The following is a 23,353-nucleotide window of genomic DNA, read 5'->3' on the forward strand; positions in this document are numbered from 1 at the left end:
GCTGGGGAGTGACCTGCGATGAACTAGCATCCCGTCCAGGGGGAGTAGAAATACTCCTAGCGGCTTCATGCTACAGAAACCGGGATAAGCTCCGGCAGCTATGAGCCAGTCGGCTCCAAGGCTTCACTTTTTTAAAAATTTTTTTAAAAGCTCTCCACGTCTGAATTTCGCATTCTACAGTCGAACCTCTCCACAACGGCCCCACTAAGGGCAGGTAGGGTGATATGACAGCTGTTTTTTTCCGGGGCCCGGGGTACAATTGCAACATTTATATATTTAAAAAATGCTTATTGTAGTATAGAATACCTAACATAATCAGAATATATCAATAAAACAGAAACCAAACAGAAACAGAGACCAGCGGACGCACAGTACGGATCAAGTCTGGTGACCTTTTACAATATAGCATGGGGTTTTGTACACATCATTCGTCAGTCGTTGATTAACTCGCCGTTTTCGAGAGGTTATTTTGGCAGTTGGGACGCGTTTTAGTGGCCTTTGCCGTTGTCGACAGGTGACCGTTGTATAGCGGTTAAAATAACAGTGAATTAGTGTATGGACCGTCCGCCCGGACCAAACAAAGAGGCCCGCGTTGCGTAGGGAGTTGGCCATTATTGGAAGCTCGACTGTACTCTTAAGTGTATATCCACAAATCAACACAGCACCACAGTTTTTCTATTTTATTCACAAATCGAATACTGTAGATCTTACCTAAGAATCCTTACTCAATTAATCTGCAATCTTAAGCTGCAGTAACTTGTATCACTGTCTACCACAGCACTGAACAAATGGCACAGTGCCCAATCTTTACAAAATTAAAGTAAAACAAATTGAGTCTATAATTGTAACAAAATGGCGTAGGCCGTTGAATTTCCCAAATGCATTTGTTCTCTAGTTAGTCAGATGCATCTTCAAGTATCGAGGTTGTAGCACTTTCCCTACCCTGAGAACTTAAGCTTAAGATCAATAACGGTTTTGGAAACTGTAATGTAACGATGGAAAAATACTTAAGTTCAGCACGATTGTAGCTTAGTGCTGTTTACGTACAGTAGCTTTTCACTTCGCAATTAATTATAATATTAGCTCCTCGATACACTGACACCATGAAAAGCTGTCTGGTTCTCTTCGTTTTAGACAGGACAGTGAGTCGTGAAGCAGTATGCAACGCTGAACGGCCTCGTTGCGTGATTTTTCCGTTATCATGTGACGTCGCGAATATTTCTAACGACTTTTCCACATCCACACAACGCCAAAGACAATCAGGTGATACTAAGCTACAAATATTCTTCGTCCATCCTTTGAAGAGTTTTACTCAAAATAACAGAGGTCCGACTGAAGAACGTTTTCGCACCTCACTGAACCAACACGTGCTCGTGAATGAATATGGACCCCAGCAGAGGTTCGTGTTAAAATGAAGCTAGCTTGTTTGAACAAGTGACAGAATGAAAGTTAAAAAGATATCGTGCCCAAGAGAGGTGGATGCCAAATGATTTATTCAGTCATGTCCTCGGCGACCAAACTACAATGTGGTTTGGAATGGTGTTTGACGACACATCCCGCTTAAGCAACGTAAACGTACACTTTCCTGCAAGAGTAACAAAGTAGATACGAACTCGTAACGGCTCTATAAAATAGATTCACACTCGCTCAGCTTGTTGGGTCAAAAAAGCAGCTGCTTATAGTCTATTGGGAATTCAAATCATCTCCATTACCTTGTTCATAAAGGGAGCACAAAATTGCTTCCAACATTCAGGAGGTTCTAAAAATAGGGACTCCACTCAATCACAAAAAGCAAACATCCCAGGTGTGTGGAGGGGTATTGAAGAAAGGAAATGTTTTGAGTGAACTAGTTAGTAGGTAAGCCTTCATCTCTCTTTGTTTATCTCCACACCACCAGTTTTCCATATAGCTGCCCCTTGCAGTAATGACCTAACTCGCCACTAGTCTCCCTAGCTCTCTCACTGGTGGCTCAATGGTCGGAGCGTCGGGGCGTCGGACCGGTAGCTTCGCCTCCCGTCAAGGACTCCGGTACTTTTGTGACAACTGAGTTTGCACTTCTCTTCTAGGCCTTTATTTACACAGGGTTCTCGTTCAGATTGCTACTAACCTGTCTTCTGGTGTCCTGGCTAAGTACTCTCGCTCAATCAAACCTTCTATTCTCTTCTTAATAACTTGCGGGCTCGGCATGAAGCGTGCTTTCAACTGTTCCGTTACCTGAATGGAACAACAAGGACACACCGCGTGTGACCAAAGGTATTTCTTCTCTAATGTATAGCGTAGAAACGTAGTTATTAGCAGGGGGGATACTCCCAGAAAAATTGGGTAGGAGCGTGCGACCCGCCTCCCAAAACCTTTACCCCAAAATCTGCGATTTTCCCTACACTTTTTATGACCTGACTAAAAATTGGATACCCTATTTAAGACCTGACCCTTGAATCAATACCCTGTTTCAGACCTGTCTTTTGATAACTTAGTTCCATCAGACCAATGTTCAGTTAAAGACATTGTGAAGGGCTTTTCTTAACGGTCTTATCGACAATGATGAAAAAGTAGCTTCTAAAAAGCATACCCAATACAAGACTAGAGCGCAAAAACCAAACCCTATTTGAGACCCAAATGGCCAAAATCGATACCCTATTTCTGACCAAAACGGCTATAAACCATACCCTTTGGGGCCGCACATACCTATGTAGCCCATATAAGGGAGTACCACCGCCCTCTCCCAGTTATTAACTTGTGCCGCGTAACATCATTTTAAACAGTCCGCTGCGTTGTCCAGCGTATCGGAGTGCTAGACTCTTAGAATTCTTCCGTTGAAGCCCAGTACAAGCCTTTCTATAATTCGTTATTTCACATAACAGAAAGAACTCTGCAAATTTCTGTACAGGACTTTCGCAGATAACTTAAAACAAGCGAACATTTTTTGGACAGGGAAACTAAAACTGCTAAATACCTAGGAAGAGAATTTGACCATGGTATTGCCTCAGTCATATCTTTTTATGGCTATGGTCCTGCATGTGAACTACAAACCTGTTGTAAACTGAGGAGGTTAATGCATTTTTGAGTTAGCTAGTGACACAACAACTACTGTATATACTAACCTCGGCAACCAAAAGATTATGTGGTCTCTTCTTACGCGCCTTCATTATTCTGACAATGGCAGCTTCGATTCTGCACGCACCGCGTTAAGGACATACAGTGCTCCTGGAACTATTACATGTACAATCTTAAAGCAAGAGAAGCAACAAGTGGTAGCGGTCTAAAAACAACGAAAACAACGACAAATTAAAAAACGTTTTGGGGGAGTAATGTCGCCCGGGCACAAATTGATATTTTTTCTCTGACGAATGGCGAGTGTGCCCCAGCATTTAATTCGCCAGTACCTCAGTTATACCCCCTTCAGAGGGGAAAAACATAGTGCGCAGCTTTCTGTGCATCCCTAGCCCAACATGCGGACTCAGGTAATAATGGGATTTGCAATGGTGGAAAGAACGGCGGACTGTAATAAGGTACGCGAGGATGTCGTTCGGTTGATATATTTATACTTGGGCAAGCATAACATTCTTTTCGGCCTTTTACTGTTAAGAAAATAAGTCTCCCCCTGCCTGCTGAAAGGCTCTCTTGCTTATATGGATGCAATATGTAAAGTAGGTTTGCGAAAAAGAATGTCTTCGCACCGAAATGTCTTGCGTACCGAGTGAAATATAGGGTTCGGAAACCTTCTTCAGTTTAATTTTGTCCGAAATAATAAAACGCTAACCTCTATGGGCTGGGCATGCCGGAACTATATACGTGTAACAACTCTTAAAAGGATACTCATGTTTTCTGTCTTCGTCGACTTTACTTCTGGTCTCCTTTCTCTCGGGTTCCATTTCACCTTTAGCGAGAACTGTGGACAAAAACAAACGTTCAACAAAGAAGCAACAACAAAACCGGTCAGAAAATCCCAGTCTAGTCATGGCTGACTTTTACCTGTTTGTATTTTGACTCTGTGTAACTTGGACGTAAATTGTTCATTCACTGAAAACACATCGGTAGTGGCTGCGAGGAGAAACAAGAGAAAAATTGTTACACTGTAACTTACACAGCACCTGATTTCAAATCGGTCTCCGTCCGATTTTGAAATTACTCGCCTGATTAGCACCTGAATTGTACTCCAATCGGTGCACTTACTATTACGATTGGAATTCCCTTTAGAGTACAAGAATTAGGCCAATTAACATATTAACCTACCTGTACAAAATTAGGTTGTGTCCTGGTGTACTGGTACACAGAGGGAATAACCATTGTACTCCTTTCTTAACGAACCTTTGTTTAACTGTTGAACATTGTTGGGTCTTTTGTATCGGTTCTTGTGAACCGGTACACGAGGACAGAACCCAAAATTATATCTCTTGTCCATTTATCTCTTCAATTATTTTCTTTTTTTAACTGTGTGCACAATTAGCTATTTAAGCTAAATACTCGGACACTTAAATGAAGTTCGTTCGTTCGTTCGTTCAAGCCACAAACATTATTGGCATTATCTTACACACACTCTCGAGTTGATAGGTTTCTGCAGTAGAAATGACGCGGCTAATAAAAAACACGCCCGATAACACAGACGTGAAAGAAATTTCCGGTCTCGGATAAGAGCTACTGAACTGAGAAGCAACTCAAAGCCTGCCAAGGGGTTTCACTGTAATGTGATCCATTTTACAGAGGTAAGGATAAGAGTTCAAATCCTCTACTCACAAATATCTCTTCCTTTTGGGTCTTTAGTAAGAACTCGTTGTGTTGCTTTTCCACACGCTAGTGATTGCAACGCTCGGTTTAAATCTCTTTCGGGAATTTCTGTATGCTGACTAATTTCCTGCAAAGTATAAATAAGACAATAGGGTGACTTTCATCTTGGAATTGTCTTAGGAAGTAATACAAACTTGAGCAGTCTCACGAACACAACTTGGACGGGATTGGACGGCCATTTCAAGCGAAGGAGAAGACTCGACCCAGACTTCCTCCACCATCAGATTCCATACGGGCTTACGTGGTCAAGTAATCATACTCGTTTGTGAACATTTATCCACTCCCCGTGTTATTGAAATCAAATAATGTACTTCGGCCCCGTCCACACTACGGCGGAGAAATTCGAAAACTTTAAAGACAGCTTTATTTCTACTGTTAGGCGTACCATCCACACTAATCCGTCATGAAAACGGAGCTCTTCAAAAACGCTCTTCAGACCGGAGGAATTTGAAAACGCCGGCTTTGCGTTTTAGTGTGGATGAAAAACATTTTGAAAACGGAGCTTTTTGAAAACGATGACGTCACGATAATCACGTGATTTCCCTGCCTGAGTTTTCCTCCAAAATCACCGGTGATTGTTGCGTTTTCAAATCCTCCGGCGTAGTGTGGGCGGACCCTCACTTAATACTCCATGTACACCCACCTCGTAAGTCCACTTCTCTTGAGTGTTAAACAACATTAACAGACACATTTGGTACGAGGATACTTGAAATATGTGGCGACGAATTTCTGAGGGACCACCATCCTAAGAACAGATTAATAAGCAATGCGTTGAAATAGAGGACAAATCGTAGGACAAGAAGCTAATGAATGATGAAGTGCTGGTCGTGCTCCTATCAATGTGTACAATTAGGACTCAAGTATTTCATTGTTGAATGTGTGACAAGACACTTACTTTCCTGGAAGGTGGAAAGGTCGCATTGAGCTCGGCTGTTCCCTATCAACAAGAAACGAAACTCTAAATCAATTCACGACGGGAAAAGGCAAAAGAATTAAGGCTAGATCAACCAAGTACTTAAGGTGCAAGAGCACCAATTTTTGCTTTTGTTTGACCAACAACTTTTTGCGTTCTCAACGCCTCTCATGCACTCGCAACAACTGTGAACGTTTACAAGATTGCAAGTCCATAGTATTTTTCACTTGTTTGACAGCGGATGTCAGCTCTTTCAGTGTAATCTCAGCTTGATCAATCAAGCGCCGTTGGTAATCACTGAGAGTTTAAGAAAACAGTTTCGTTCAACTCTCTTCCCTTAGGATTGAGGGTAACATCAACTGTCGTTTCTCGTTGATCTGGTTACTGAAAAGTCTAACATAATTCACGACATATATGACAAGAAACCCTTAATTCAGTCCTGTTTGTCTTTTCACAAATAATGATTCTATATTCTAGAATATTTGCCACAAACTGACAAAATAGTTCTTACTAGTTGAGGTTGAAGAGTCAGCTGCCTTCCACTGTGACAACCTAAATAAAACCTAGAAAAAAACCATACAGTCAAACCAATACCATTACTAAACCAACGTTAATGTAATGGAATGGCGTGAAGTAAATTTTCTTGCAACATGTCTAACAGTTTTGTTGTGTCACAATTGGCAAGAGCGCAAAGACTGAATCTTTACTGGCAGCATTCTTGTTTTGCAGAGGACGGCAAAAAATGGACAAAGATTCATAACGCACGTGCACAGCTATTGTTCTACTTTTTTTTTTTTCCATTAAACCTTTTGTTTGGTGAGAATGTTATCAAATGGGTTAGCACTAAGCAGTAAAGAGGGTTTGGATTGATAATCTTTCTGCATTGTACAGATTATTTTACCTTTTGAAACAGTCGAAAGCGTGCTGGGCCTGAGGAGGAACTGTACATTTTGGCGAGGAAGCCTGGGTTGGCCAGAACCCTGTTGTGAGAACTCTCACCACCAAATCTATTCCCATAAGATTTATCTAAATGTCAAGAAAGTTCGTAAATCAACCTTGCAAAACACTTTTATTTTCATAACTGAACATAAAGTAATTATGCGCATACGGCATAATCCATCACAAAAATGGTCTAGAACAAAATAAAGTACATTACTTGCAAAAAGTTTTGGACTTTTAACTTTCGGACACTTGTTGTCTCATCTCGCACAAATTTCGGACAACAAGTTTGGCCACTTCGCTGAAACATAGCCAAGTAAATTAGAAAACATGAATTGGTCTTGAGCAACACCAAAAGATGATAGTTTTACTGCACCCTCAAGGTTTTACTAACACACCGGCTAGAAAATAACACAAATTCTATCAAGCCGTTATGTATGTGAAGAAGTGTCTCAACTAGAGTTCACATAAAGGAAACTAAGAGCTTGAGCTACTACAAACCTTTATAATGTACTGTATATTAATATTTCGTACGCTTAAAAATTTCGGAAGGTTTTATTTCGGACTCTTTGTCCAAAATTAAAATCGTCCCAATTTTTTTTTCGCAAATAATGTACTCTCCAAGATTATGTACACACAATAATTTCAGAGTTCACTTCAGGAAAATCTCCTACCCATCAATGTTTTTTTTTTATATAATTAGTTTACCTGGTTGTTGGAGATGTGTTGTCTGAACTCATCATTTGTAGACTGTGATAGTGACATGTCTTTGAACATGCCTTCTAGTTTGGATGTAAATTGACAGCCACACTCGGTCTGAGAAGAGAGACATTTACAAGTTTTGGTTATAATTGCTTCTAACGGCAATCACTGATAATCAGTAAAAATCCAGTTAAAGGCAAACCACGATAAATCATTGTAATTAGCAATCATTTGCAGTTACACAAATAATCTATTTCGTTAACAAGGCAATTACTGCTGTCATTGTTTACATTTTTTTAATGAGCATAACAACATCAAATGACAAACAAACAACATTGTAGATGTGAAACAAGTGTTGCAATTTTAGTTATAATGCTAATTTTGAAAGGAAATGTGCAAAACTTATTTAAAATATTTTTAAATTACACAATTTGACCAAGTACTATCAACATTACTTGAGGTTAAGTTAGTAACAGCTACATTTTAATCTTTAGGCCCTGGTTGTTTGAAAGGTTGATAATGCTATCCACCATGTAAATCACTATCCAGCGGATTGCATGGTTTTTTGTTTAACACTTAGCAATTTTTTGTTTAACATTTAGCAATTTATACTGTGGATTGCATTATCCAGTCTTTTAACGACTGGGCGTGGTCTTGTGTTAGATCACTGGCCAACCTTCAGCTTGGAGATCATATTTTTCTCTGAGTCATCCGAGATGCTCTTTCCTAAGAGAAGTCTCTTGGCCAGATGTTGCTTGTAATATCGTTCAAATACATCCTGAGAACGCAAGAGCATCGTCATTAGCACCCCTTCTACAAAGTACTACAGTTGCTCAATACTGTGTAAATAACTCACGAAAACAAAGTGTAAACACCTACATGAACTAGAGACAAACCTTGAGTTTCACAATGTTGCAGCTGTTCATGTAACTAGTTAACCTTAATTTGTAGACTAAGTCTTTTCAATTCCACAAAATGTACATTTTTAAAGTGAAGTTACAATCAAATGCTCTTAAAAGTCAACTGTGGGTGTTTTGCATGTTTTGCCATTTGTAGGTTGTTAAATCCTGCCCTGTGTATTGTATAAATGCACTGTAATGCTGTATAAAACGTTCGTTCCACATGACATTGGTAACATTTCAACAGAAGACAAATAATTAAGACACAAGTGCCCGTGGTCTCTACCCTCTGTTACCTTTTCTTGAAGAAATCTGAAAAGGACCATACATTTATCCAATACAGTTTCTACTTCTTGTTCAGAAAGCTGAAATAAATAGCAAACAAAACTATTACAGAAGGGTTTCAGTAATTTCTTTCTCTTAACACCCGTGTATGTAGCAGCAATGCATATACATGTATCATATGAATAGCTACATTTTCCTTAAGTATGAATGCGCAGTCAACAGCCCATTTCCGAGTTGCCATAAGCCTCTCCATCAAAGCGAGGCCTGGTGCACAACCATTCATATCAAAATGAGCTTAATTTGCATGTGAATGAAATCTTGTTTTCATATGAAAGGATGAGCACCGAGACTCGCTTTGCAAAAGAGGCTAGAGGTAATTTGGAAATGGCCTACTTGAAGCCAAAGTTTTCCAATTCTGTAGCTAATTTGATTTTTTTTAAAATGACCTGCTTAGAAGAGATGATATTCCACTGGCCTGGCTCAAACATGAACCTGTACTTAATCTGGAGTTCAGCACAAAAGTTACAATGAGCAAGGTCAACTCAGAATGAGTGTGAATGTGGTAAGTGAACGCACAAGATTAGTTGCAGTTTGCATTGCTCGTGCACTTTTATTAGACTGTTGCTGCAATGAGAGAGATAAAATTTTACAGATATCCCAAATAGCCTGTGTAACACTGCCTGCCTCCTGTAAAAAGGCTAAAAAGGAAAACTTAATGTTCAGCTTACCCCCTTCACTCCTTTCTTTAGCTTGTCGTCAATGAAAAGGGACAAAAATTCAGGTGATTTTCCATTGAGATTGAGAAAATGTTCAAATTCCTGTAAGTGGTGCAAAAATAGTTGATTAATTTCTTGAACAAGAAGTCAAGTTACAATCTACTATTGGTACATGTCTAGACATATTTATGGCAATGATCCAGTTACATTGATAACAACATCCCATAAATTTATGTCTTAAGTACCACCTAGTCAGAGATGATCTACCAATAAAGTTATGATCTTAATATGGATGTTATGTCACTTCATGATCATGATTTAACTCGCGGTGTTCAGCGTCAAATAAACTGGCACACAGCTGTGATGACTGTATTTGCTAGGAAGAACCTTGCCGGAGTGAGGTACAACATTAAGCATTCCCACGAAACAAGCAAAAGACCACTGAAACAGTTACAACTTACTGAAGATATCGCCTGCTTGAATAGTCTGTCATTACTGAAGGAATTGTTCAAGAAATGATCAAATCTGTCTTTTAAGTCTAGAAGACTCTGAGATAAAAACAAAACAAAAACAGTCAGTTAGGCAAAAGAACCTTGTCCAAACACATTGATCAAGACTAAACATTGATGGCAATGAAACAAAAAAGGTCTACACAAAAAATATTTGACAAATGTTGTGGGGTCAAATTCTTTTTTCATCTCGTTAACTGCCATTGCCATTTCATTTTCAGTACGTTTCAGCGCTATATAAATAAAGTATTATTATTGCAAAGTTATGAGAGTGGATTGTTAATTTGGCAACTTTTCCAGAACAATATTGTTACCAGTAGAGCATTTTTCTTAGCATGAAACTATGTAGTAATATTGTCTGTTTTGTAAACTATACACGAAAAGGAATCGTGATAAAGTACACAGTCTAACCTGAATGTAGGTGATGGGATTTTTACCACTTTCCCCTTCTTCTTCAACAACAAGAGCTTTCCCTTGTTCACGCAAATATCCTCTCATACAGTCACACACTGTCTTCAACCCATCCTTAACTCTGACAAACAGACGGTACATTCTCGCCAGATCTGTAAGTAGAACAAAAGTGCAATGAATATTCAGATTGTTGATTTCCTTGGAAGTTTCTTTAAACCCTTGCTAGTTCCAAGTTAATGTCAGCAGTGATGCTAAGAGGCAATTCAAGTCAAAAAGTACTCACTCAGGTAAATTATGATTCATAATTACATTCAATGTTGAGGACCAAAACAGTTTTGGATTAGTAAAAGTAAATCATAGAATTTCAGTCATTTTGATTGTAATATACTTTTGACATCAAAATGACATTGTGGGGAAATAAAATCATCGTTAGTACCAAAGTGCAAGTTGGAAACAAACAAACCTTCTATTTTATTGTGCTTGAGCATATGAATAACACCAGAGTTCTCCATTTCAACCACTGTCTTCATGTGCTTGCGTATTAACTCCTCCTCCACAACCTGCAAGGAAAATCATTCTTTTTCAAACTAATAACTAAAAATTTTCTTCCTCTTTGCACACATGCAATGTACAAACTAGGTATCATCACTACAGCCATTTAGAAGTGAAGATGGTTACCTTTACAATAGGATCCTCAGTTGAAGGGTCCAGATAATGCTTGGCCCGTTCAGATTCTTCATTAATCCTTACTTCAACCTGACGGAAAATCATTGGAAGTCAACTCTACCTCCAAACCAATCAGAATTTACACATTAAAAACAAAACTAATTTTCCATGCTTCAAGCTTACAAACCTTCTGAATATATACTGATGCACTATTTTCTGCAAGGAACTTTTGACCTTCTAACTGTTGAGAAACAAATCAAGCAAAAAATAGTAAGTATAATTACTTGCACACAACTAGGAGCCATGTGAAGTTGAACCACACAATGACTGCAAAACGGCAAGAAATATGCGCAACAATCTCTTCTACTTCAGTCATATACATCAGGAGGTAGACAGCAACAGAGCAGTAACAACCTTGATTTTAACAAAAATGTGTTTGTAAAGGAACTACACTTTCTCCCCACGGAAAACATGCAAATGATAAAAAAGTCTGGAAAGTTGAGATCCAGTAAAAGTATATATGGTTCAGCTGCATTGCTCAGTTACTTACTGAAACCTGTCATGAGGTCATGTTCTTACTTTGTAGAATTCAGCTGATTCTTCAAGGAATGGCTTCTCAAAGTCCTCTTCATAAACACTTCTACTTTCGATACCCAATACCATAAGCATCTGACAAGCATTTCTGATGGCCATCCTTTACAATGAAAACAACAAATAAATTTTTTAATTGAATGTTGAAGAAGAGGATCAAAAATATACAGCTGTGACTTGAATGGCTGCATAACAGAACAATATTTGTTAAAGACAACAAGACGCATCTAATACAAAGGCTGGTGCACATGTAATTACTTGTCAACAACTTCTCCGTTGCGTTCTCGTCTGACCAGTGTCAGCAACGTTTGACACAAATGATCCCTTATGTTACCATGCCGCACCACCTTCAAACAGCAAAACATAACAAGAATGACTGATTGACAATGAACTTGTTGAGATGAGTAATTTTCTTACTAATTTACAGCATTAAGCACCTTGCAATCTTTCCATACTTCTGACAGAGAAACTACTTAAAATAGTTTGTCCCAGGTTTCCTCTGCAGTTTGGATAAAGAGTACTGAGCCCAACCACTCTCCCCATCAATAGCCTGACATTTCTTGGAGCCTTATGCAGCCTTCAGAGGTTAGTGTCACATTCAGACAGTTGTAAAAGTAACTCTACATTCAAGCATACTGAACCATCAGGCTTGAATTTATCTCCAGTTTCAGTGGCAAGAACGAACAGATGGGATGCCAGTCCTTCACAGTTCACCCCTTCCCCCCTTCCCCCCTCTGAAGACAATCAATTTTCTCAAACCTGTGTCTACTTTTGGATGGGAGAGGCAATTTGTAAAAGTGTCTTGCTCTGCCAGCATCACAACGCAATGAACTGGGTCATGCTCCCACCTGGATCATTCAATCCTGAGTCTAGCACACTGACCATAAGGCTACAACACCTCTCTTACATACTTGTAACGCTAGTTATTCTCATCAACTGTTCACTTAATTACAGTACCGCTCAAAAGTAAGTTACCACCTCTCGTCTCGTTTCTCGCGAGACGAGACTCTCGTCTCGCGAGAACCATTGAAGCGTATATTTTGGAATGAATTACAAGCAATTAGCTTGCGAGAAAACGATTAAATTCTCGCGACGCGGTGAAGTTTACCCCGCGAGAGCATCTGGTTTTGCAGGCTCTTGTTTCACACGCCACTTCAAGGGAGCCAACTTTAACTTACAGGCGAAAAACTTAAATGAAAGTGATGAAAAACGAACGGCAAAGACGTTCGCCGAAACTCGAGTTCGGCGGTCGCTTTAATTATTTCATTGCAGCGTGTTGACTTTGCGTAAATATGAACGACAGCTTTTAAGTGGAAACTTGCTTCGTAAGACCCAATACTATCATCGCAAATGAAGAAACTGAATGGAAACATTGCTTTTTATTCTCAAATCAAGACGTTGGTGAAAGTGCTTGAGCAATCGATGAGTAAAGTGTCAATAGTTTACGGATTATTTTTAGTCCGTAACGCAGTGAATTTGCATAAGTGTGCATGTCCTTTGAACTCGCTTTTGAATCGTAAAACCGTTGTTTTCATCCATAAAATTGAATGTAATCAGTCATAAAAATCGAAATATTAACCACCGGAAAGAGAACTTCGGTAAATCTGTACATGTTTCGTCTGACAGCGAGAAAGGAAGTGAATTTTTAATTACATAACAAATCGAAAACGTGACTTTGACTTTATGCACGCGTCCTTTGCTAAAATAACAATCGCACGTGGTAGAAGTGTTCAAAGAACTGGAACGTGAAATGGAACGCAGAAGACGTCAGTTTGAATACTGAAAGTTATGTTGATCCTAATTTCCTTGTTAAACGCGCTCACCAAGAGAGACAAAGTCTGTTGAGCGATTGATGGAAAGATTGCGATCCTTTAGTCAAATTAGTTGTGTTGATGTTGAACTCGCCTACATGTACATCGATCGATAAAAGACTTTCGGAGAACCCTACAAACAAAGAGAAACGTTTAAAAAATGAAATGGCTTTATAGGAGTTTTTAATAGCAAATGCTGCGAGATAAGCTGTGTCACAGAGCTCGCTTAACTGCAAAGTTAGCAACGCGCGTCCATCTGCGATCGAAACACGGTTATGAAAATTGTGAACCGCTCGAAGGCCAAGAATGGTCCTGAACGGTCCGTGTTTGCTTTTAAACATGTCACTGTTAACCTGTCTTTCATGTATACAGCACCTTTCTACTGAAGTGAAGTTAATGATTTCATAAATCGCAGCGCTAGTTTGGCGAAAGAAGCCACTGGGATCGACCAGCAAAAGAAGCAATTTCAGCGTACAGGTCTGGACACCGTGGAAGTCATGAACGATATGTTTTCGATTGAAAACTGAAAAATTTGCGGCGTATATATTCACAGATACCATTCTCAAACCATGTGGGTTGAAAATTTCTGGAGTTACATCTTTTATGAACGTGGTAAACATGGGAAATCCGGCGCCGGTGCTCGCAAGCAAAGCTTCGTCAGATCGCGCAAAGTTTCGCTGTGTTGTTGCTGCATTGTTTGCTTCACAATAGGCTATTAAAATCTCGCGAGAAGTTCAGGCAACCGTACTTACAGTTTTTTAAAGCTCTCGCGAGACGAGACTCTCGTCTCGCGAGACGAAAGTCTCGTCTCTCGAGACGAGAGTCGCGTCTCTCGAGACGAGAATCTCGTCTCGCGAGAAGGTGGTAACTTACTTTTGAGCGGTACTGTATATATGGATCTTGTATGGAGAAATACCATTTTAACAACAGCATGCCCATGACCTAAAAGCTTTTGGCCACAAATATGAGCACATCAGTGGAAAATTTCAAACATTAATGGAAGTGTCAGGTGGAAACTATCAAATGAGAAATTAAGTTATTTCATGAATAACTCACCAAGTCCCTGAAAAGGATTAATCCTAAGTTGTAAACATTATCAACATCATTTTGCTGCACATATACTCTATCCTGCAAATAAAATAATAATAAAATATTCCATTAATGTAACAACGTGTTCTAGAATATTCAGTATGCATGTTGAAATGCGAAGGGGGCCAGGTTGGAATGTTCAACAAATAGAGAATACTGACTGGACTGCAGTGCTGCGTAACCAACAGCTAAGCTCACAAAGTGGACACGTGGTAATAATACGCAAATTAACGCAATTAATCTTTTGACATTTTAATACGGTTTGTGCGGGACATCTTGTTTAACAACAGATATAAATATCACTCACTGTGTATTAATCATGCAGGAAGAGGGAGAGGTTTCCCCCCACACTTATATGACCAATTTCCCAAAAGCGAAGCAAAAGACACGTGTGCACATGTGTCATACATTATACCGATTAGTGACACATAAAAACAATGACATGCTTAATATTTCTTGTAGCTTGTTGACAATTTATTGTGACAAAAGTTGTGCAAAAAGTTGTCTGGTATGAATGTTCCTTACAACATTTCTGTTGCAGTAAACAATGCACAATGCTTACTGCAAGAAAAATATTGCAAGAATGTTTGTTTTAGAAGGTATTACACTATGGAATGTCTCTTGCGAGACAAGGATCAAGAAAGATTGCCAAGTATAACAGGGGCCATGCTACACAAGTGCAAAATTAAGATATCACAATTAAATGTGTGAAGTTTTCATTTTGTTTGTAAACATACCATGTACATGAGAATATCTCTAATCATCACCATTGATGTCTGATGATCAGTCCAAGCTGCATTCAATGTATCCAGGAAATTATTGTTGAGTGAGACCACTACATCTTTGCGTATCTTAAAGAAATGAACCAACACAAAATATAATAACTTTTCAAATTGAACACTTTGTAAAATTTGTTCCATCGATGACCAGATGCTAAACTGCGATAAAGCAAGAACTGAATGTTATATTTGTACAATCACTATGTACTAACAGCTTTTCTCTCTTCAAATAAAAGATGTTCATACCTTTTCTACCAGATGTTCTGTTACAACTTGTTTGAGTCCAGAGTATAACCTCTCTCCATGCTTATGCAACACCATGGTATAAGCATTCCTGCTCAAATCAAAAGTTGCCATTAACAGGGCATCAATGACATTGTTCTCACTATTGGTGTATCCATAAAGAAAACATTTAAAATAGATTGAAGATCGTCACAGTGAGATTTGATTGTTCCCAATGCATATTAAACAAAACATTTGTGTTTCCAACTGAATTAAGTCATTTTACATGTATGTTACCTGTACAATTCTTCAAAACTCAGGCCACTGTTGTTCTTTTTCTGAATCTCCTGAATGGCATTCTTTAATAAATTCCAGATGTCTTCGACATACTTGTCATCCATAGTCATCTAATCAGGGAAAAATATTATTGTATAACCATGACATTTCACCCACTGTATCCAAAACAATTATAAAATCACTCGGGATAATAAGTTAAGACAATTCTATTTCAAGTTGTTGCACAGAATATTAGTCACTAATGAAGAACTTACTCGATTTGGAATAACTGACTGTGTCAAATGTGTTCTGTGTGGTGAAAATGACTCTATTGAACATGCATTCTTTGATTGTCAATCTCTCTTGAAATTATGTGACGAGTCTCTTCAATGGTTCAATAGTTTACACCAAATCAATGTCAGCCTAACCCAGGTACAATGCTTTCTCAATTTACCACCACCAAACACCAATCTTTCTGATAACCAAACAAAGGATTTGCGTCTTCTTCTGTTATACGCAAAGCAATACCACTATGCTTGCAAAACAATGCAAAAGAAACAAGATACTTCTGAATTCATATCTAAATTTATTATCCAGCTTGAAATAGACAAATGACTTGACGTGACTATGTTGCCCTTTCCCCCAGCTATATACATTTTTACAAAGCTAGAGAGACATATTTTTTGTAATATTTACTACCATATATATTATCAACTATTTTTCATTAGAATATTATCAGTTGTAACAACCCTCTTTTCTGTACTACTTTTGTAATTTGTTGCAATATTGTAATATGTTTTTATCAATTAAAAAAAAATAATAAATAACCACGACATGATGGACAGGAAAAAAACAGCCTTACAAGGAAAACCAAATCATTTGGGTTCAAGTATGGATGGAGATTACCACCCACCCACTTGACCAGGGAGAACAAACCAGGGCAGGAAAAAACCCAGGTCCAACTTCCCGGGGCAAGTGAAAATGGGAGTTTTGTGGTCTGCTGGGCAAGTGAAATTAGCCTCAATAGTCTTGTTAGTGATAATTTCCAATCAAAAACAATTTCAAATCTTAACACTGCAACATGAGCAAAACAATCAGTTGAAAGCATGGATTAATTCAAAATCCAAGCAAACTTGGTTACAGACAGTTTCCAGTAAATGATGTAGTCGATGAGGCATGAAGATTGCGTGCCTATCAAGCAAGTAATATTTTAGTGGGGGTAACTGAAAACTGAAATGTACTGGCCTACTGGGCAACTGGATTTAAAATTTTTGATATGACAAGCATTTTGTTTACAAGTTAGCACAGAATACAGGCAATAATAATAATAATAATAATAATAATAATAAAATATTTATATAGCGCCAATATCCTAAAAGTTCAAAAGCGCTTTACAGTTAGAAATATTAAAAACACTTAAGACTAATAAAGTAAAAATAAAAAAATGTCGCTAAAGAGTTATAAAAATGCTTTTTTAAAAAGGAACGATTTTAGTTTATGTTTAAAAAGGGACACTGAGGAGCTGTTCTTGATGTCAGACGGAAGAGTGTTCCAGAGTGTAGGAGCTGCTACAGAGAAAGATCTTGCGCCATATGTTTTCAAATTGAAGTGCGGAATGGAAAGAAGTTCTTTAGAAGATGAACGTAGCTGACGAGACGGAGTGTAAGGAGTGAGAAGATCACGAACGTATGAAGGTGCCAGATCGTTTAGGGCCTTGTATGTGATGAGTAGAATTTTAAAGATGATACGATAGTTAACAGGAAGCCAGTGGAGATTAAACAAAATAGGTGTGATGTGTTCATGTTTTCTAGAAAGGGTGATGAGACGAGCAGCGGCATTCTGGACGTGCTGTAACTTTTTTAAAAGACAGTTTGGTAAGCCATAGAGTAGAGAATTACAGTTATCCAATTTTGAAGAAACAAACGCATGAACAAGTATTTCAGTGGTGGTCGATGACAGGTACTTCCTTATATTGCTGGTATTACAGAGATGATAAAAAGATGATTTGCAAATACTTGCAATATGTTCATTAAAACGAAAATGATGGTCAAAAATGACACTGATGTTTCTTGCTTTCTGTGACGAGCAGATGGTTTCATCGACGACAGAGATTTCTTGAAGGGTTGGTCTCGGTAGATGTTTTGCGGAGATCACTAGAAGTTCAGTCTTATCCTTGTTAAGTTTAAGACGATTAATCAACATCCAGTGATCAATCTCACGTACACAGCGCTCGATGTTGGACACAGCTAAATCCTTATCACTGGGTATAGTTGGCTGAAAGGACAGATAAAGTTGTGAATCGTCAGCATAAAAATGATAACTCAAGTTGAATTTTTTTACAATGTCTGAAAGGGGTGAAGTGTAAAGAACGTACAAAGTGGGTCCCAACACTGATCCTTGTGGAACACCACATTGAAGAGCATGATCTGAGGAAGCTGCACCATCAACAGAGACATACTGCATGCGATTGGACAGATAAGATTTAAACCATGGTAACGGCTTGCCAGTAACTCCGAAGCACTGTTGTAGACGGAAGAGGAGAATATCATGGTCAACAGTATCGAAAGCAGCAGAGAGGTCCAAAAGTAATAAAATTACCGTTCTACGTTTATCAATTGCTGTGAGGATGTCATTATGCACGCGAATGAGAGCCGTTTCTGTGCTATGATACTGTTTGTAGGCAGACTGTAATGGCTCATTCAGGTTGTTGTTGTTAACATAGGAGATCAGTTGGTTAGCAACCAACTTCTCAATTGCTTTGCTGAGAAAAGTAAGATTCGAAACAGGGCAATAATTTGAAAACTGCGTGTGATCCAGAGAAGGCTTCTTAAGAAGAGGACGTAGCTTAGCAACTTTTAATTGAGAGGGTATTTGGCCAGATTGCAACGAAGTATTTATAATCTTGGTGATAAATGGAAGCAGTGTGCTCAAAGCATTTCTTGTGACATAGCCAGGAAGAGGATCAAGATCACATGACTTGGAAGATAATTTCACAACACATTTGCGGACTTCGTCAACATCTACCAAACTGAACTCATCAAACGTATAAGGACAGACCCGGTTAACTTCAGGAACTTGATGGATGATGAGAGCTGCATTGTCTAAGTCGACCCGTATTTTGGTGATCTTATCAGAAAAGAACTCGACGAACTTATTTGCGAGATCCGAAGGCGAGTTGAAGGGCGGATATGGTATATCACACTTTCTATGTAATAGACTGTCAATTGTTTTGAAAAGAAGTTTATAGTCCGTCTGATTATCACTGATCAGCTTAGCGTAGTAAGTTCTCTTGGAAGAACAAATTAAAAAGTTGACTACATGGCATTGATCAATAAACAACTGGCGGTCGACTGGAAGTTTGGTCCTTCGCCAACGCCGCTCCAGTCTCCTGCGATCTTTCTTCAAATTGTTTATTTCTTCAGAATACCAAGGTGCAGCCGGACGCAGAGTTATTGTTTTGGTTTTTACAGGAGCGTGGATATCAAGTATGGAACTAAGAATGCCATTATACTCACTGATTAAGTCATCAAGGCACGGAAGCGGTGTGGAAAAGAGACTCGAAAGACTAGAATTCGTGACATCAGAACCAAAACTATCAAAGTCAATTGAACGAAGTTTTCTAAATGTGATAAGCTTCTTTTCCAACACTGGTTTTTTAAGCATCAGATGAAAATGAACAGCAGCGTGATCAGATATAACAAAAGGAGAATCAATTGACAAATTAGAAACAATGTCATCATCTGATCTAGTGATAACAAGATCCAAAGTGTGACCGTCTTTATGTGTAGATCCAATTGTGTGCTGATTAAGATTGAAAACATCCAACAACTGAAGGAATGTGGCTACGTGTTGAGAATCGCAAGTATCAACGTGAAAGTTGAAATCACCGACTATTAATAAGCTGCCAGGAATAGTAACGTATTGCTCCAAGAACGTGAAGAATTCATCCAGGAACATAGCAGGTGTAAAACCATTAGTATTCGAAGGCGGTGGACGATAAACAATGACAATTCTTATACTTTTATCAACCAAGTTCAATAATAAGTCGATGTATTCAAACGAAATAAATTTCCTGTGTGGTTGAAGCTTGATATTAAAGCATGATCGAAACAACAAGCCCACTCCACCACCACGAACAGGGCCAGATCTTGGAACATGATGAAATGAATAGCCTGTAGGACATAAATCGCGAATGATAAATTCATTATCAGTTTCTGGTTGCAACCATGTTTCCGTTACAGCAAGTAGATCAATGCAATGTTCAGCAACAAAGTCTTTGATGATAAGAGTCTTGTTGTTTACTGAACGCGTGTTAAGAAGGCAGAAATTTACAGGGCCAGTCGCCGATGTATTTCCTCTATCAAACGGTTGACGCGGTATTATTGTTAAGTTGCTGTGGTTTGAGCAATTAGAATTCTTTCTGGAATATGCAGATTTAGATCGGGAAATTGGATTTGAAACCAAAGTTTGAATATTATATGAGCAGCGCATTCTTTTCTCCTGAACCTTCCTTCCAGCTCTAGATCCCCTAAATCTCCTTTGGCGGAAATTGTCTTGAAAGTACATATTTCGTGAACAGTTCCAAAGAGGGCTCGAAACAAATTGCACTAATGGCGAACCAAGTGTAGAGTTGTTATAGGCATGATTCGTCATCTTTAATGTAGAACACCTCGAAGACCTGTATCCTGGATTGACATCACGTTCACGATGTATTCCTTCAGTCAAAGAAGGACTTGGACCAGGATTAGATTCGACATCCATGTGTATCGTCAGGTCCATTGTCGAAGGCACGGCAATCGAAAGATGACCACGTTTGTGCCATGTACAAAACGAGCGTGTAATTTTGTTCCTACTGTCCACAGTAGTAACGATCAGTGGAAGACCATAAAACTTTGAAGATAAGATAGGAGTGTCTTTAAAAAACGAAAATTGATGCCAGGCAAACAAACATCAAATGAAAAACAAATAAAAATCGAAAAAATTACAGGAGCAAGGAAGCGTGTTGCAGCCATCTTGGACGCATACATTAACAGGCAAACTCTTTCCTAGTAAGTACATGTAGAATACAGATATGTTTTAGGTTATTGTATTTGATATTCAAAATTGTCAGAATTACCTCTGGTCAATTTAGAATTTAAATTCACAGGTATAAGATGGTATAAAATATTTTATGCAAAGTAGAAATCTAAAAATAGGGTTTTGATTTCTAAAATAAACCATCATGAGTAAATTGGTGCCATTTAAGACTAGTTAAAAGCTATCACCATTCTCATAACCAATAGCCATAGTTGTAGCTTGATAGGACATATCTTAATCAAGAACAAACAGAGGTCAGATGGAACTTAAAGACACTTACAAAAGCAGTGAGAGCAGCCGTTTTTTTATGTGGGCTGAGTGATGGTTATAATTCTTACATACTATTCTTGTGTGAGTCATGTTCTCACAGGTAATTTTTTTATGTTGATAAATGTTCAAAGTAACATATTTTCTCTCAAAAATCTCATTCTATGCCTTTTCAGTTTGAAATATTCTCATTGCTTTAAGGGGCATGTGCCATAGGAACAGGTCATTTTACATGCCTGAAATAAGCATTAGTCATCAGCCACACAAATTCTCACATATGGCATTGGGCTGACCATAATGGAGGCTAGGTTGGTCATTTTCACTGTTCATTTCTCAAATGGCTAATATATGGTATGTTGGCTCCATGACCAATCACACCAATTTTCCTACATCAGGACATTTATATATTTTTAGGTTTAAAGTTCTGGGTTTATGGTATACAATGCCCTTCAGAAAGCATAAAATGTATCACTTGTTTTTAGGGCTAGTCCATTTTAAACCTTAAACTTTCTATGAAAAAAGTAAGTTTTTCCAGTCACCCAAACGCAAAAGTTAGTTGCCTGTGGAACCTGGGTGCTTCTAGAGCAGAGCCCTGGACGTGACACCTGTGTGGGGGGAACAGCTCTTTGGAGGAAAAGCCCTTTAGAGTACCCTCATCAAGTCCCTGTACTGTTCCAGTGAGATTACACAAGGTATAGGGTGTGTTTTGGTTTTCACAACAATTTCAAACTACTGCTTAGATTCAATTTGCTTGGATTTATGCATAGAAATAATATTGTTATTTTTTAACATCTTTGAGTCTTGAAGAGTAAACCCAGGACTACTTCTTATCAGTGAATCATCATTTTGTGAACAAATCTTTGATTTTGTAGAAGAATGTTCCAAGGAAAGTAAATAAGTTCTCTCAGCTCAACATGGCAATGTTAGAAGGAGGAAGTCAGAATTTGAGAAATGATGATGACACTAAGAGTGGAAATTCAAAGCAATTTGGAAAAGGATAGGCATTAATTACCTTGTACTTCAGTTTATAGTACTCCACTTGAAAGAAAATTTTGTACTGAACCATTTGAGTTATGATTTATAAGGATTAGAACAATCCTGGAATGCACGGGTTCTGAACGAGTTCTTGTGAACTCCTTGGTGCTCTGTTGGTAAACAAATTACATATTTTTACATTTACATTTTTATATGCTGTGGGTGATGGAATTTCCTTGAAAAATCTGCCAGTTAAACGGTTAAAATATGAGTTACGCAACCTGACCCATAATAAGTAAAATCTTCCAAAGCGTTTTGTGTTTGCACTAGCAAATTTGCAAAATGCAGGATGGAACGAAAGTCATGCCCAATAGCTGGAGCTAGTGGATTTTGCTGCTAGAGTAGTAGTTTGTATCATTCACCTGTCTGATGGGAAGGTGAAGGTCAGAATCGCCAAGTGAAGTTTTTGGGGATAAATTTTCAGAAAATTCAAAAGAGAAGAACTTTACAGAGATCAAAGTATTACTAATTAATTACGCCTGTGGGTTAATTTTTTTCAAGTTAGTGGCTAAACATTCCAGTTACAGCCTGGCCAAAGAGCGAGCTGGAAACTGACTCTCTTTGCACCCCAAGGACACATTTACAATTATGAACAACAACGATATTAGGGAAAGGTCAATAGAAATTTGTCAATAAAGATATGAAAACCTCGAAATATGTGTGAAAATGATGAGAACCCAAGAATAGAAATGCATAATTTGTAAATGCAACCAAACTTCCGCAATGTACAAAGTGCAAAATTGAATAAAATTGGCCTGCTTCGTGCGAAGCAATATTTTTGTAATCTGGCGTAAGTGATCAGTTTGCGACCAAATATCAATACTTTAATATTACCTTACAGTGTAAATAAATCAAGCTTTTTGAATCGGGTGCAAATCGCGCCAAAATACGACTTGCTCGACATATAAACGCCCGAATACCTTAAGTTATTGTTTCATACGAGGAAAATAAAAACAAATTTCTACACTATAGTCGACTGCATTAACGTTAAACGCATAATTAAACTTTTTTTAAGGTTGCTGAACAAGTTTATGCTTACCGGAAAAGCCCGAATCCTCATCTTTGTGTCTTTCTTCCCAGTTCGCATACTCATTTTCGAAATCTGTTGAAAGCAACTCCCTTCCGCACAAAACCTTTTCTTTCTGTGACAGCTTCTACAAATTTCGACGATTTTCGTTAAAACAAACAACCTTCTTTCCACACATCGAAATCTGGAGCTTTAGGGTGTCATTTCCCCTTGCAATTCTCAAGTCACTGGCAAGATGTCAGCCTCCATTTTGCTTTACAGCAGTGGACAAACCGGAGCCATTAAATAACCCACAATGCATTTAGAACTGACGTCATGCAATCATTTGCGCCTGCGCAGACGCTTGCGCGATGAA

At 38.4% G+C, this 23,353-nt stretch overlaps 1 protein-coding gene across 1 annotated transcript; it reads right to left on the minus strand.

Annotated features, from left to right (window-relative positions):
* Positions 1–665: 665 nt before the first annotated feature.
* LOC110052746 (cullin-3-like) lies at positions 666–23,307 on the minus strand. Its single transcript, XM_020758911.2, has 26 exons — positions 23,011–23,307; positions 15,615–15,724; positions 15,342–15,429; positions 15,054–15,167; positions 14,284–14,355; positions 11,675–11,763; positions 11,405–11,519; positions 11,013–11,066; positions 10,838–10,915; positions 10,623–10,719; positions 10,160–10,311; positions 9,701–9,787; positions 9,252–9,341; positions 8,535–8,603; positions 8,016–8,117; positions 7,346–7,453; positions 6,600–6,724; positions 6,210–6,261; positions 5,681–5,722; positions 5,429–5,530; positions 4,735–4,852; positions 3,973–4,041; positions 3,817–3,889; positions 3,102–3,171; positions 2,108–2,214; positions 666–1,585 (listed from the first exon to the last, which is right to left on the minus strand). The coding sequence occupies exons 1-26, from the start codon at positions 23,062–23,064 to the stop codon at positions 1,561–1,563; spliced, it is 2,262 nt and encodes a 753-aa protein (XP_020614570.2). The 5' UTR covers positions 23,065–23,307; the 3' UTR covers positions 666–1,560.
* Between the last annotated feature and the right edge of the window lie 46 nt (positions 23,308–23,353).

Source organism: Orbicella faveolata, unplaced genomic scaffold (genome assembly GCF_042242905.1).
Source record: "Orbicella faveolata isolate gen_17 unplaced genomic scaffold, um_ofav_v1 contig_25, whole genome shotgun sequence".
Lineage (NCBI taxonomy): Eukaryota > Metazoa > Cnidaria > Anthozoa > Scleractinia > Merulinidae > Orbicella > Orbicella faveolata.